The sequence below is a fragment of the Gossypium raimondii genome, chromosome 5, assembly GCF_025698545.1.
Source record: "Gossypium raimondii isolate GPD5lz chromosome 5, ASM2569854v1, whole genome shotgun sequence".
Lineage (NCBI taxonomy): Eukaryota > Viridiplantae > Streptophyta > Magnoliopsida > Malvales > Malvaceae > Gossypium > Gossypium raimondii.
The window spans coordinates 6537749-6554218 of NC_068569.1; the positions used below are offsets into that span (position 1 = coordinate 6537749).

Genomic DNA, 16470 nt, shown 5'->3' on the forward strand with positions numbered 1-16470 from the left:
ATTAAAGCAAATTGGTGTATGTTTTGGGCTTCGGAGGCCCATCAATGGGACGTCATAATATGTTTCAATAAAAGAATAGTATTTAACTCGTAATAACGGGAAAATTAATTCTGAAAAATCCGGTAATGCCTCTACCATATTCCGGTGACGAATATAGGTAGGGGGTGTTATAGGTTCACAATTTAAATAGTTTGTAACTTTAATTATAAAATCTTATATAAACTTAATTTACAAAAACTTATGATATCTTATATCATTTTTATAATATGTAAATTAAGTCAAAATAAAATAATATTTATAATATTTAAAATTTATAAAATAAATTGTTCTAAACTTTCATAACACTTATTTTAAATAATATTAAAATTTTCATTACTTTTAATAACAAAAACTAGAATAATTTTTATAAATAAGTATATTATTTTTACAATATATAGCATTGACACAAATAAATTATATCCATACTTAACCTTAAATTTTATAAATAAATATATTATAAAACTTTTAAATAATTTTTCATAATAAACTTTTTGACCATAACTTAAAAAAATATAGGATTTAAAATAAAAATTTTGATTCTAACTTTTAAAATACAAAAAATATATTTATAATATAAAAAGTTTTGGTCACAACTATCCCAAAATTCATACATGTCATGCTTATAATATAATTTTATAACTTGTATAAAATAATTTTTAAAATTAGATTTAAATATAATTATATATATAATTACTCTAATTCTCAATTAAAGTATTTCAATTACACCTAATTTGATAGGACCTACCAATTATTATTCATACATGTTAATATTATGTAATTACAAATAAGTGGTTCCAATTTAATTATTAGATTGCTTTTCAAACACTAGTTTAATTAAAAGTATTAAAAAATTAAATTTGTAAAAGCATTAAAAAAAAAGGAACAAAAATGCGGCAAGGAAAATGTGACGCTGGCGCTCTAAGTCAAGCCTCTGCAAGTGCAACTCTTCATCGGTTAGCCCATTGCCTAAACTTCTATTAACGCTCTGCCCGATCCTTCAAGTACTACTGCTAGAGCTAGACTAGGAGGAGCTCTATCAGTCTATAGAAAGCCCAAAAATCAACGGACAGCGCCAGTATTTTCTTATTTTATTTACCGACAGAATTTCGCAATTTGTCCCTAACGAAAAAGTATAACAATTCTAATCTAAACTTCAGTCCCTAAAATTCCCTTCACTTCCCAACCGATCCCGGGGTGGGAAATTGGAAAAAGATAAAAAAGAGAAGCAGATCCGTGGAAAGGAAAGAAAAAGGAAGGGCGTTTGAAGACGGGGGATGTATGTTTATGATCTGGAGTTGAAATGAAATGCAGCAGCCGAATCTGTTCCCGTTCGGCAGCGTTTTGGGGAATCCGTTTTTGTTGAATGGCGGCGTTGGCGATTTAAGCGACGGTGGATTTGACAGCTCTAGGGTTTTCTTTTTGGTCCCTTTTTTGTTATTCCAAGGAGGTGGAATGGATTTGTCCAAGGTTGGGGAGAAAATCCTCAGCTCCGTGCGGTCCGCGCGATCACTTGGTCTCTTGCCTTCTTCTCTCTCTTCTGATCGGCCCGAGGTAAGTAATGTAGCTCAAGACTTACTTAAATCTTTTAATCTTTTGATTATCGAGTCTTTGTTGAGTTATTTCTTTTGCCGGAATTCTTTATTGAGGTTTATTCCACTGCATTTGATTAGTTTTGAGAAATTCGACACTAGTATAAATTAGTGTTACTTTGTTGAAGTTAAGTTTAATTAGATTTTATTTGAACTGAATTTAGTTTTGTCACTGGACTTGCTAGATACGTTGCATCCTGAATGACCAAGACTTTGTTTGGTTGTTACTTTTGTTTCCCTAAAAGATTTTACTGTAAAATAAAAATGGATGCACAATGAACATAGAATGCGACGGAATTCTTAAATAATTGTTCAGTATAATAGTAAAATCATGTTTTTGTGTATAGTTTTTCATTTTTAAATCTTAAAATAAAACATTGTTTGCTTTTTATATCCCGGTCTTTTGGTTTTGGGAGGCAATGTTAAATATCAAAAGTAATTACCAAATGGTCCCCAACAACAACAAAGCAGTAGATGGAACTGGGTATGACTTGTTATGTTTTTTGAGCCAAAAGTTTGCTGGGTTTTGTGGTTTGTATGTTACTTTTGGACTTAGGATGTTATTTGATATTTCTGTCAGGACTAGCTGTATTCTTCTCTATAGTTTATTTGTGAATTTTGATTCATATGTTCTTTATTATCTTATACAGGTTCCAGCTCGAGCTGCAGCAGCAGCGGCTGTTGCTCGTGCTCTTTCAGGATTGCCACCTGATCAGAGATATAGTCTTCCATCGAGTTCTGAAGAACTGATGTCAATATATGGAAGCAAACCTCAGAGTCAAATAGTGGAAGACGTAGAGGAAAAATTCTATGAGGAGGTGTTTCTTGGATATTTATGCTTACATGTACTAGAGACATATAAATTATAATTTGAGAACCATTGTCTATAGTGCAATGCAAAATCAGTGAAGTTACATTTACAAATTCAACTTCTTTTCGTCATCTGAATGATTAAGCCGAACATAAAGTTGTGGTTCTGATTGGTATTTTTGTTGTTTTAACCTTTATTCTTGTCAATATTTATATGTTGCTGTCTTTCTTCTCCACCACTTCCTTTCTTCTATCCATAATGATCATATACTAAAGTACATGCTGTGAATATATAAACTTCAAGGACATGAGAAAGAACTGTTTTGTTATAGTCTTCCGTTTCTTTGCCTTTTCTTTTTCTTTTTGAATATGAGATTCAGAAAGCGGAAGAAAGAAAGAAAAAGTAAAAGGGGGTGGGTACGGGAAAGGGGAAGGAGCAGTACTACTGTAGTTCATTGGAAGCATACAGGAGTAGTTCCAAAAGGAAAACAGAAAGAATAGTGTTTGCCTTTTCTTTTTTATTCTGCTGAAGCATGTTATTTTTATTACTATTATTATTATTTTATGTTTTTCAATCTGTTTCTGTATACTTACTTTTTCAATCTATGGCAGGAGTTTGATCCGATAAAACATGTCTTGGAGCATATTCCTTCTGATGAAAATGAACTAGAATATTTTGAGAAACAGGTATTTTTTTGGTTTAGTTTTCGTATTTTAGTTTTTTAAGTAGACTTTTCTAATTCAATTATTTGTCTTCCGGTTGTGCACCTCAGTCATTTATGTTGTAGACTATTGGACTTTACTGCTTTATTATTTCCTCTCTTGGTGACGTTGATCCCTCCAATATTGTCTTACTACCATTTGCTACCATTCGCTATAAATATGTAGATATCCCAACGTTTTGTTTTAATTGTGAGATAACATTTTTATCCTTTCTTCTGGTTTTCTTATTTAATAAGTGCCTGTTACAAGTTACGCATATGATAATGTTTTCTTACTCTGTTCATGAATGGTTAACTGCTTGTGCGTCATAATCCCAATTCCCTGCTGTGACTTGTTTGTTGTCAGTGAACAGTTCTTTGCTCAATATTATCTCTGTGAACATAGTGGTAATGATTAGGGGATATGATAAAGACATCTGATAATAAGAAAAGGTTTTTGGGTTTTATGAATTGCGGCCTAAGGTTGAATAAGCAATTGTGGAGCAAAGATCCTGGGTTGTTCATTGTACCAGTGAGCTAAATATGTTCAAGATTCCATGCTTGTCATATATGCGTAGCTGTTTCTTTTGTTCTTATCTTGTCATATATCCATAAAGGTTACTTGCTTTGTTCCATTGTTTGCCCCCCCCGGGTTTCTAATGGATTGCAATCAGATAGCTTTGTTCTTATCTGGAATTTTCATTAAGTTTATCTATTTTTCCGTTCATCTTGATCCCTTTTTAGGCCACACTTAGATTAGCTCAACTGGATAGAGTAGCAGAACAATTATCCCGCAATGTTATGGAGCATCATGAAGTAATGGGTAAGTTATCTAATGAGATTTCTCTGCAATATAACCTCTGTTTATACATCATCTGATTTTATTGTATAGGTTTACAAGTTGTGCTCCTCTATCTGTTATTAAAATGAAAAGTGTCTTTTTGCATCTTTGAATAGAGTTTTTGACTATGATATATAGAGCATCAATTATCTGAATTCTTCATCTAATCCCTAGTCATCAAGATTTTATGTATATATTTACTAAAGTTGGTCCCATGACACTAATTATTCATTAAAGATGGAATTATTCGCTTGATCAGTTATAAGTTGATTAATTGGCATGATGTGCTGTAGTGTTGGTTTTATTGGTGCCTGTCTCAAAATATATAATATTTATATTATACATTTCCGTGGGGTTATACAGAATGGTTAAGAAAATTTGATTGTCTTCTAGTTTCTTCTTTAATTAAAGTGACAACCTTTTAATTTTAATTATTAAATTGGAGGGGTTGAAGGTGTTTAAGTTTTACAGTTCTTACTTCAGTTTTTGTTGTTGTGTGTACTATGGTGATGGTTTAAAGAAGTTCAGGATTCATTTTCTCGTTTCTTTAAGTGAGGTTTTGATACTTGCTTTTGGCCAGTGAAGGGTATGAATTTGGTCAGGGAATTGGAGAAAGACTTGAAGATTGCAAATGTCATCTGCAGGGTAAGCATTTGCATTGTTTCATGTATGATATTTTAAAGAACCTCATCTGGAGAATGTCAGCTCATTGTTTCTGCTTTTTCCCAGTTCCTGGTGATTCTGTTCATTACTTTAGATATTGAGTGTACAATTGTTATGCTGCTACTGAACCTGCATCTCATTCGAGTTGTGTTGTTTGCAGAATGGCAGAAGGCATCTAACATCATCAATGAATGAGGTTTCTAGGGACCTTGTTGTGAATACTGATTCTAAGAAGAAACAAGCTCTTATGGTAAATCTCTCTTGTACTCACCTTAGCAATACTTATCTTTGACTGTGGCTATAATTTTATATCTTTTGGCTTTCTGGGAGAAAGTTAATGTTTTCATAATCTTCATATTTCTCATTGCAGCACTTGCTTCCAGTACTAGCCGAGCTTCTTCATGCACGGGACATGCAAGTATCCCTTGAGTCTCTGGTCGAGGAAGGTAATTTCTGCAAGGTGAGTTCCAAGTAACATTAGTTACATTACCTATGATCCTTCAGTTTCTTTTTTTCTACTTTATCATGATTATATCTCAAAACAGTGCACTTAGTATAAGTTATTGTGCAGGCATTTCAAGTACTATCCGAGTATTTACAACTACTAGATAGCTTCTCAGAGCTTTCAGCAATACAAGAGATGAGCCGTGGGGTTGAGGTGAGCATTAAAGTTCTATTATGTAATTCTTATGTATTTTGTACCAAAAGGTGTTCTCTCTTTCTGCCTGCCTCTCTTAATTTCTGTTGTTAATTATAATAAGAACTTACAAAAGCTATATGTTAAGTTGCAATGCTGCATCTTTTGCTCTGGAATAGAAAATTTCTTCGTTCTTATCACTTTCTTACAGTTGATTTTGGATTAAAATTTGAAGTAAGCTTCCTTTTCACCATTTTAAGTATTGATGCAGGTTTGGCTAGGAAGAACTCTTCAAAAGCTGGACTCGCTCTTGTTAGGAGTTTGTCAGGAGTTTAAAGAAGAAGGCTATTTAACTGTTGGTTATTTATTATCTGTTCCTTGTTCTTGATACCTGGTGCATGCATGAAGTCTTTGATTTCAACTTTCTACATGATTTATGCATTACTTTTGTCATAGATGATACACTTATAAATTTATTTTCAATAAATCATTTTATTTGTTTCAAGTATCCAAACATCCTGTGGCTGCCTCATCGAGTTCAATTTGTCGTCAGTTTGTTTTATCAAAATCGATGACATATCATTGTTTGCACCTTTCATTAGATGACTATATTTTAGTTGTCTGCATAGAATGCTAGGGAGGCAGACCAGGGTATCTGCTGGATTTATGTATAAATTTGAGCATGAGCACTCTCACAGATTTCTTTGTTTGTCTATTGTTGTGGCTTAGAAAAGATACTGCTTCTGCCCATTCCCTTTTAGTTTTCAACTGTTTAATGCTTTCTTGTTTTCTGTTCTAACAGCTTACTTAGTATGTAGACTACTACAATTTCTTTGTTCTGTTTGTATGCGCGTTAAAAACTGGTTTGCTCTATAGTCTTTGATGGAATTCAGTTATGTTTTTTGGCCATTTGGTTAAGGTTATTTAGTTTTGCTTGAGAATTGCATTATTTTGGTCTACAATAAATATCATACAGTTCTCATTATGTTTGCTGTGCTAGTCATTTTCTGTCCATGCCATATGTGGCCTATCCTGCAATTAGAAGATTCTTCTCATTCTATGGTCTACATCCTAGGCTTTGTCAAGTTCAATCACATTTGTCTCATTCTTTAGAGGGAAAAACTGCAAGTTAGAGATTTACGACTATCATTTTTATATTTTTGGAAAAGTGAGGTTAATATATTCGCAATGTTTCAGGTGGTTGATGCTTATGCTTTAATAGGAGATGTCTCTGGTCTTGCCGAGAAGATACAAAGTTTTTTCATGCAAGAAGTTATCTCAGAAACCCACTCTGTCTTGAAGAGTATTATTCTCTATGAGGTAATATTGATGTTGTGGGAATATGATAGTTCAGGGGTACATATGGCACCTCAGAGTTTTAATTTACAACTATAATATACTCTTTACCCACTCAAAGAAAGTATTTTAATGTACGTGCTGTTAACTGTCAAATTCTAGATTTCAGGCCTTTTGTCCATACAATTTATCAGTGTACTTATGTTGATGCACTAGATAGGAAATGAGGTTGAGATCACAGGGTGCTTATTCTAGTTAATTATATTAATGTGAATTCAAATTTAGTTGAATTGGATGAAAAGTTTTGGACTGTGACTAATAAAAGAGTACACAGATATATTAGGAGTCCATCAAAGGGAGAAGGGAACTTAAATACACATGGTTAACCAGTATGGACTGGAAACCGTAGAAGAATGAGAACAAACCACACTTTAGTTCAGTTTGTTTCATTGTGAATTTATCCTAGGTCCTTTGTATGTCCTTTTTACCTTTTCTTGCTGCTCATGATGCTTATATTTTCTACCTCATATGATAGGATAACTTATTAGGTGATTGATAACTTTTGCAGGACCAAGATGTACATATGCAAAATAGCAGGTATGCGTTCTAAACTTAAGTGGTCTTTCTATCAATTGATGTGCTAGTACTTTATTATTTTGCCATGGTTACTAACTTATATTTTATTTGACCCCAGACTTACCTACAGTGATCTATGCCTTCAGATACCTGAATCTAAGTTTAGACAGTGTTTGTTAAGGACACTAGCTGTCCTGTTCAAAATAATGTGTTCATATCATGAAATCATGGGCTTTCAGCTGGAGAATAAGGTCAATTTGAATTTTACTGTTTCTCATTTGTTTATGTAGAATATTTGTTGTTAGTGTTGCTGCTTAATGGTTACAGTTGTCTCCAACTTTTTGTTGCTGTGAAATATATGTGGAACTTTCTTTTCCACTTCTCAAGCTATGGGAAATGTGGAATAGAAGATAGTTACATTATCTGCCTAGAGCATCCAGGACTAAGAAATACGGGAGGGCTAAGCTAGAATTGGAGTTAAGCAAGTCTGTGCTTTGACTCACATGGTTTTTCCTTTTCTATATTGGTTTTCTTTTGAGGCATCAGTTTGAATCTATTGCATGGTATATAAATCTCTGGATGTATGCATATTTATATGAAATCTTTCTGGGTTCTTTGGTAATGCCATGGCCATTTTGCATTTTCCTGGTTTCCTTCCTGTTTGCAGGGTGCTCTGTCTCTCTTATTATTATTATTATTATTATTTTAAAATGTTTTTGTCTTGTTGCAGGTTTTAGAGTGCCCAGTAACAAATGCCAAATTGATGAAAGGTAACATCTTTTCTGAATGCTGTAGAGGTTTCAGCACACACTGGGTTCAGTTTCTAAAATAATCCTTGCAACTCCCAATGGGTTAACTATTTGATCTCACTGAATCTGTAGATGGGATACCAGGTTCATCTTCCATAAAGGAGTCTACAACAGCCACTTCCTCAGCTGATACATCTGGAAGGATGGATTCTGGAAATGTAGAATCTGATAAACCAGTTTCTGATGGTAGAAATGGCGATGGTGCTACATCAAGCAGTGGATCTCCATGGTATCAATTAAGGAAAGAAGCCATAACTTTTGTGTCACAAACTCTTCAGAGGGGACGTAAGAATCTTTGGCAACTTATGACTAGCCGAGTATCAGTACTGCTGTCTGCTTCTGCTGCTGCTTCTACAAGCATTCATCAATTTTTGAAAAACTATGAAGATCTTAGCACATTCATCTTGGCTGGGGAAGCCTTCTGTGGAGTTGAGGCTTTTGAGTTCAGGCAGAAATTGAAGGGTGTCTGCGGAAATTATTTTGCTGCATTTCATCGGCAAAATGTATTTGTAAGTTGGATTTCTGACTTATTCTTCGTCGTGGTTACTTTTATTGTTTTTATTGGTTTTGGGGGAGTTAGTCTTTGAAGTTGTAGGCTTTCTTTGGAGACAGGGTGGCGCTACCATTTAGTTATAGCTAATCATGGGCTTCTTACTTATCTACTTGGTTTCAAGAATTATGCACATCAAAATGCAAGTTTTGTTGTCTTTATCATACTTGCAATATTTTTTGTAATGACTGTTGATATTTTATACTTTGCATAAAATGGAAATATGGAGAGGTTTTTAGTGGAGCAAGTACCGGTACTTGCATTTTTATTTTCTTGCTTATTGTAGCATGTTATAAAATTGGTTTGTCTGTTGGCATATCTTTTGTTGCAGATATATTTTATTTTGTGGCACCATTCTTACTAGTATTTCTGTGCATAATTCTATACCTTCTGCCTGTAATCTTAATGAGTTGAAACGGAACTGTGTCTTTTTGTTTTGTTTTCAGGCACTTAAAATGGTTTTGGAGAGAGAAACCTGGCTTAGATTGCCACCAGAGACGGCACAAATAATTAGTTTTGCTGGGCTAGTAGGTGATGGAGCACCCTTAATTGCTGCCTCTGATGGTAGGTCTTCTAATTCTAGGGTGCTTCGCGCTGACAAATCAGCAAACAAAGTTGACACAGGTGCCAAGAAGAGTGGATTTTCTCCTTGGCTTAGAAATGGAAACCCATTTTTGCTAAAAGTAAGCTCCAGTCACAAAGAGGCTCATAATTCCTCCCCACTTAATGGAACAACCTCTGTTGAATATGAGGGAAATGCTGATAATATTCATGGTGATGTCTCTCCTCGTGGTGATGAAAATCATATCAATGGTGCCAATTCCATCTCGGAAGAGGAAAACGAGGATTTACTTGCTGACTTTATTGATGAGGATAGTCAACTCCCTAGTCGAATTTCAAAACCCAACCTTTCAAGAAATTACTCTCTTCATTTCAGTAATGATGATTTTACAGCACAAACAGGATCATCTCTTTGTCTTCTGAGGTTAGGTGCTATACAGTTCCGAAAAGAAAATGCATTTCTCTATCAAGAGCTATGTTCTTCATTTTCTTATAAGCAAATGTAATTGAGCTTCTAATTTTTACACATTAGGTCGATGGATAAGTATGCAAGATTGATGCAGAAACTTGAAATAGTAAATGTTGAGTTTTTTAAGGTGCGTGCTGGTTAAACCTTTCTTTTCCTAAGCTCTACTTCCTCGGTGGGCATACAATCTGAACACTGTCTTTTTCGCGTTTTCCCTCTAAATTAATTTTCCTGATTCAGTACATTGTTGCAGGGCATATGCCAGTTATTTGAGATGTTTTTCTATTTTGTATTTGAAACATTTGGTCTGCAAAACATGAATTCGAGTGGAAAGACCTCGACGGACTCTCTTAATTGTAAGTTAATTTCCATTCAATACATGATGGAAATTTATATATCTATTAATATGCACTTACAAGTTCACTTCTCATTTCTGCATTTTGACTATTTTGTTTGTTATTCCTAGATCGGTTAAAGACTGCCTTATCACAAGTAACGCAAGATTGTGAAGAGTGGATAAAAACTTCATCAGGATCCTTATCATCTTCAACCGCACATGCAGATTTGACACCCACTGCTCCTCAAAATACAAATTTTGGTTCTCCACCAGGCACCTCCTTTGGTCTAAAGGTATAAAGTAACTTTCTTTGGGTAAGGTATTACTGATTTTTAGGATGACTGTAACAAGTTTTTCCCACAAGTTCCTTTTCTTATAGATTTGATGGGGAAAATTGCCCACTATTAGCAGATTTCTTGTTCTCTCATCAGCCACTTTATGTTTTGGTAGTTTTATTTCTCAATATGATATTAACTAAGGGATGAAAGGTTTTGTTTGTTAATGTGGATTATTCATTAAAATGCTTTGCACTGACTCGTCAACAAGAATCTATGTTAAATGCTTATTGGTTTCTTGATTTCTTCGAACTAAGGTGATTTATGTGGATTTTGTTTTTAAAACGGGAATGAAGCATTTGATAGTTTATGTGCCCATAAATAACATAACACTTATGTTGCAGGAAAGATGTGCAGGTGCTGATACTGTAGCTCTTGTAGCTCGGATATTGCATAGATCTAGAACTAATCTCCAATCATTGCTATTAAAGAGTAATACAGCTATAGTTGAAGATTTCTTTGTGCACCTGGTATGGTTCTCAATTAGTCATTTTCTATCAATTGGGTTAAGAAAATGCAAAAAAAAAAATTATACTTGTGTGATTTATGTTGACTTATGGTTTAGTGCTATGTCTGAACAAGACTAGAATAGTTATTTATAACAGTATTGGACCACCTCTAATCCATATTTTCCTGAAATTAAAAAATACCAGTAATAAGAGACACTTTGTCCTCTCTTCTTTCACAAAGGATGTCCTGGTTTCTGCTTTGTGTTATTTGTATATGTATAGTATTAAATAAATGTCAAAGTAGTATGTGGTTAAGATTTTAGTTCCACCTTTCATAGAAAAGCAAGTTGTTAATGCTTTGTAGACATAGAGATATATTGTAGATAAGGACAGGGGTCATTCTACTGGATCTTCCAAGTGAGTCTGTAAGGTATGTCAGAGTAAATTTAATAATTTCCCGTTTTGTTGCTTCATTAATTTGGTACATTGAACCTTTTGAACATATAGACAGCTTCATAATATATTCAAGCAGTTTCTTTATTACTTTATACTAAATTCAATTGAATCATTATTTGGTATGATGTGATGAAAAATCATGAATGATAAATCTGATATTCTGAAATAGGCTCCTTGTTGCCCCCTCCCGCCTGAAAAAATGGCCCTCTGAACAGTTGTGGGATCTGTAAATTATGAGGACTTGGATTCTTGAAGACCTTTGACACTATCTTGTGCTAGATTATTATGATGGCAGTGTCAAGTTACTCTATGTAACTTATGATTTGTAGCTCAAATATTTTCTTTAATCAGTACAAAATGATGACAAACACGCAGCAAGGGGGCTCGATTCATGAAGGAAGCCGGTTATTTTTTTGTTCAAACAGTTGAAACAAAATTCAAAGATCAGTTACTCCTAATAACTATTAGAGCTTTGATGAAGGTAGCTCTTCCCCGTCAAAGGCCCTCCTATTACTTTCATCATTAAAGCTAAAAAATAGATAGACCAAATGTGTCACTTCTCTACTCTCTGTACAAGCATGTATACCTCTCAAGTCCTTGCTCCTGCCGCTCAACCCTGCCTGTATAGCCCATGTAATAATCTACATAGCATAAGCTAAGCTGCCTTTGTACTAGAACAGCTGCAAGTTGAAGCCGTCTCTCTCCATCAGACATATATATTTTACTTTTCCCTGCTTAGTTTCGAACATCTTTTTAATATGTAATTTATAAAATTTATTATGGTTTTCCAAATGAGCATAATTTTGTTTTATCAAGTAAATGTTATTATATTAATTTGAATTTTACTTTTTCTGATAATATGATATTTAGTTTACTTGCTTGGCTATTGCCAGGTGGGTGCTGTGCCAGATCTTGTAGAGCACATACATAGGACAACTGCAAGAATACTGCTTCACATTAATGGGTAAGATCATTATATCGAGTTCCTCATTAAAAAATGTTATTTTTGCTTGCATATTGACACAAAAGCTAAAACCTGTTTGTTGAGGATTATAAATTAAAAGTAACTTAAAATAACTTTAATGGAAAAAACAAAAAACATGATTTGATTTTTCTATGCAATCATTATGATTGATTTAATGATAATGTTTTTGATGCTTGTGAATTTTATCTATGGTTTTGCTTTTTCTTTATGCAAAAATTGAGGAAACAAATGCAACCAAAAGCAAGGAACAGAACATATGTATATATGCACGTGTATGTTTATGCATGCACATGTGTCTGTGTATATAGCCTTGTGAAAGCTGGGACTGATTCTAGGGTTATTATTTTGTCTTCACTCAACCTTGTAGACTAGTCACCCAACATGCTGAAATATAGATATATTTTTATAAAAAACAATACTCTTTGATGTTAACTGAACCAAGCAAGAAAAAAAATCTGAATGAAAAATAGAAAATGTAACAAAACAGTTGAAGTGTCCAAAATGCCGAGTTGCGGGAAATATGAAAGAGAGTAAACAAAAATGTCTTGATGGGTATTAAAATTTTGAGGTAGGCTAAAGACATTTGTCCAACCATTCTTGTTAATTTTGATGATTGGAGGTTATCTATCAATCCATCAAAACTAGTTATTATTGACTAAATTTTGCAGTGTCTGGCTGACTTGGGATATGATGGAAGAATTTGGTTTCACTTGCCAAACCCATTAAGGTTATATTATGCGGCAAGAATTTTTTAAACTAACCTTTTATGTCCTTTCCCTCTTTCCCTCCATTTTCATGGCAGAAATCAAAACCTTGTAGAAGATCTTTAACAATAATTAATTTTTCTTCTGTGATTGCATGGCTGAAAGCAAAAAATATATATTTACTAGCATGCCATTAATTTTCCTAGCTGTTGTCTAGGCTTTTCTCATAATAAAACCTGAATGTTTGGCAGGTATGTTGATCGAATTGCTAATGCAAAATGGGAATTGAAAGAGCTTGGGATGGAGCACAATGGGTTTGTTCTCTTTCTTTACAAATTTGTTTCATTTTTTTTCTTTTTCTGTGATCTCATATTTGGCAGTAAATCTTGCTATTATCTTTGCTTAAATAGATCCTTGACCTCCATTTGACAAGTTCTTTGATATGAATTGTTTAATGAATAGGTATGTGGATTTGTTGTTGGGAGAATTTAAGCACTACAAAACAAGGCTTGCTCATGGAGGAATTCAGAAAGAGGTAAGACGAACCCCCATCCTGTTAAACATTGCTAAATAACCGAATTAATCAATGTGATATTGTTTGCCTATTGCTTTTCATTGACTCTGGATGAACTGCCATTGGATTAATCGTTCATGCTTGAAGCAAGTTAGTCTGTGGATCAGTCAATAGAATAGCTTGGGGGGGGGGTTATTTGTAAACCAGATAGGTTTGCCATTGAAGAGAATAAATGAAATGAATGTTAAGAAAGAAGAAAACAGTTTAACCAGATTGGACAAGTGATACTTGTGACATGAAGCCCATTATAGAAGGTTAATTAGCTGCAGGTGAGGTTGTCATTAGTAAAACACAAAGTGAAAATGTGAATTCAGTATCTTGTATAAAGAATTGAAAAGATTGATGCGCATGCATGTTCATGATTACGATGTCCTTGCTTTTTGATGAAAAGGATAACTGCAGCTACCAGAAAAAAAATGTGAAATGATTTACTCCAAGCTTTGTTTACCAATTACTTAGGTTCAAGACCTCCTATTGGACTACGGACTCGAAATTGTTGCAGAAACTCTTATTGAAGGTCTATCACGAGTGAAGCGATGCACTGATGAAGGACGAGCTCTCATGTCATTAGACCTTCAGGTGTTAATTTGAATTATGAAAGGAAAATACTTTGCATTGTCGGGTCATTTTGCATGTTTATCAAATTTGGTAACCTATTTTCCTTATTCCTTTCAGGTTTTAATCAATGGCCTACAACACTTTGTCTCCATAAACGTGAAGCCAAAGTTACAGATTGTTGAAACTTTCATCAAGGTGACTCCATAGTTAACATGGTCAATTAAGAAGCTGATGCAAAAATTGATTCATCCTTCATTTTGATAAGTAAATGGAGTATTAAGTTGAGTCATTCTCTTAACAGGCTTATTATCTACCTGAAACTGAATATGTACACTGGGCACGAGCTCATCCGGTAAGAAGTCTTCTGGTTGCGGCAAAATATCAATTGCTTTCATAATCTAGTTCTTCTCTTCGTCTTAGAAACCTGGAAATAAAAACTACTTTTGCGATGCAGGAATATAGCAAGAATCAGATTGTGGGGTTGATAAACCTTGTTGCTTCAATGAAAGGTTGGAAAAGAAAAACCAGGTTGGAAGTTCTGGAAAAGATCGAATGAGCAGCAGGTATATAGTCGACCTTGAGATTAAAATGTAAAGTTTCACACTGATTAAAAGAAAGAAAGAAAATATATATATTTGGTTTTTTTGTAACAAAATTATGTATATCCCATGGTGTTTCTTGGTTTTCATTTCATTACATTGAGTGCAATTAAGGTTTGTATATCTTCACTGTTTGTAATACTTGTGCTGCCCTTAAATATCAAATTCAATCTTGAAGTCACACATGGTGTTAAAGTAATAACAAGTTCTTTCTGACACTGGCTTGAAGTGCTGCCATCAGATTGAAAATGTCTAACTGCTGCTAACTTTCTTTTATGATGAAATGACAGAATGTGTAAAGATACAACATATATTTGGTTGAGATAATAAAATATAGTATTATACCGTAAGTGTAGATAATCTTAGTAAACAAAGATGTATGTTTGATAAATTTGCACATGTCACAATTCAAAACTTTAGAAACACATATTTAGTTTCATTTCACCATAGGATCCATGTATTTTTTTTTTTATGTTTATTGACTCTGCTTACGACTGGCAAGTTGCATCTCAACCATTCATTCTAGTTTGTTATCGCCGCCTGCCGAGAAGAAGAATAACTAAACAAAACTGAAGGATGATTTTTTTTTTCTTTTTCTTTTTCTTTTTCTTGCTTAATAGTTAATGCCCTAAACTAAATACTGTTAGCCTGTGTTTGGTATGCAACATATTGGACATTTATAACTTATAGTTTCTCATTTTTTTTATATATATAATCTTTTAACAGATTCCTCTGGGAAACGTATTCAGAGTCGACAAACATGTTTGATATTGTTCACGGTGGGAGTTTGTATTGATTTTTTATCAGCTCTACAAAAAAAAAAAAAGTTGGTCACCGGCAAAAGAAAATGTGAGAGATTTCAGCTTACTGCGAGAAGTTGTGACTGGAAACCAGACCTCAGAAATGGAAGACAAAACATATCTGACTGTATCAAACTAATGTAAAATTTTAACTGTTAACTAGTTATTTTGTACGTAGAATGGAGATCTATAGTAAAAGGCTAATACAAGGAAACAAGAATAAAATTGGGTCTTCCTTTTGGGACCAATTGCCTCAATTTCTGGACTTTAATTGTTTGCATCGCATCCGTCTTATGTATTCTTGTGGTATCCTTCAAATCTTTTGCTACCATTTAAAAATAAAAAAGAAGACAACAAAAACATTTAACAAAGATGAGAGAAGGAAAGTGCTTCTGTAATAGTACCCTTTGCCCTACATTCCCCTATAAATGTAGTATTTCTTCTTCTTCTTTCCTTTTACTTGTCTAAAATTATTTCTTTCTTCTGTTTTTACATTCACCAGTGGAGAAAAAGAATAGTTTTTTAGAACTTGAATAATAAAAATTAGATTAAAGAGATGAGGTGGTGAGATATGATTGATTGACAATAAGATATATAGAGAATAATATAATTGAGTTATTTATTAGGTTATAAATTATAACGTGACAGGGGACTGTATGTCTTTGTCAAGACTGGAATTATTTTCCAAGTCCAAAACGGTATCCTATGCCCGTAGTAGTATATGCAGACAAGCGAAAGAGAGATACATTGATATGACAGGTGACACTCTTTCCATCCTAAAAGGCTTATTTTCTCGTCCTATGTTCATATAAAATCAATTCAGTAATTTACAAATAAATTAAAATTATAGAATTCGCTCAAAATCTACGGATGTTATTTTGCAAAAAATAATAATTTTCAGCATAAATAAATTAAATTAACCCCAAATTCGTATATCTTTGGATACCGATTTGTGTTATCAAAATCAAGTATTAATGTATGGTATGTATCGTGAAATTAGAGTGAGAGGAAAGTAGCAAAGGAAGTTGATGTTTAATTACTGTCAATTTATAACCATTCCTTCTTTGGGATATGAGCTATGAATATAATGGTGTAAAGTTTCCCTTTCTTCGCAGTAACTTTTAGTGAACATTCA

The 16470-nt window shown here is 33.6% G+C and overlaps 1 protein-coding gene across 3 annotated transcripts; it reads left to right on the plus strand.

Moving 5' to 3' along the window:
- The first annotated feature begins 920 nt into the window (after positions 1-920).
- LOC105768900 (uncharacterized) lies at positions 921-15592 on the plus strand. Of its 3 annotated transcripts, XM_012589159.2 has the most exons (27): positions 921-1590; positions 2279-2446; positions 3051-3125; positions 3884-3962; positions 4561-4625; positions 4804-4893; positions 5014-5103; positions 5215-5301; positions 5552-5635; positions 6478-6600; positions 7145-7173; positions 7271-7403; positions 7883-7922; positions 8034-8470; positions 8958-9496; positions 9605-9668; positions 9792-9894; positions 10005-10168; positions 10555-10680; positions 12009-12079; positions 13056-13118; positions 13267-13339; positions 13838-13957; positions 14054-14131; positions 14238-14288; positions 14391-14499; positions 15262-15592. In XM_012589159.2, the coding sequence occupies exons 1-26, from the start codon at positions 1345-1347 to the stop codon at positions 14490-14492; spliced, it is 3300 nt and encodes a 1099-aa protein (XP_012444613.1). In that variant the 5' UTR covers positions 921-1344; the 3' UTR covers positions 14493-14499; positions 15262-15592. The 3 variants fall into 3 exon arrangements, with proteins under 3 accessions (XP_012444613.1, XP_012444612.1, XP_012444616.1); XM_012589158.2 differs by lacking the exon at positions 15262-15592 and having other exon boundaries at positions 14391-14716; XM_012589162.2 differs by lacking the exons at positions 921-1590; positions 2279-2446; positions 15262-15592 and having other exon boundaries at positions 3062-3125; positions 4566-4625; positions 14391-14716.
- Positions 15593-16470: the final 878 nt, after the last annotated feature.

Bases quoted from the DNA above. Each gene is read 5' to 3' on its own strand.
- LOC105768900 (XM_012589159.2), top strand. From the start codon at position 1,345: ATGCAGCAGCCGAATCTGTTCCCGTTCGGCAGCGTTTTGGGGAATCCG. The intron at 4,894-5,013 runs GTAAATCTCTCT...TTCTCATTGCAG, and splicing joins AGAAGAAACAAGCTCTTATG to CACTTGCTTCCAGTACTAGC. The intron at 6,601-7,144 runs GTAATATTGATG...TAACTTTTGCAG, and splicing joins AGAGTATTATTCTCTATGAG to GACCAAGATGTACATATGCA.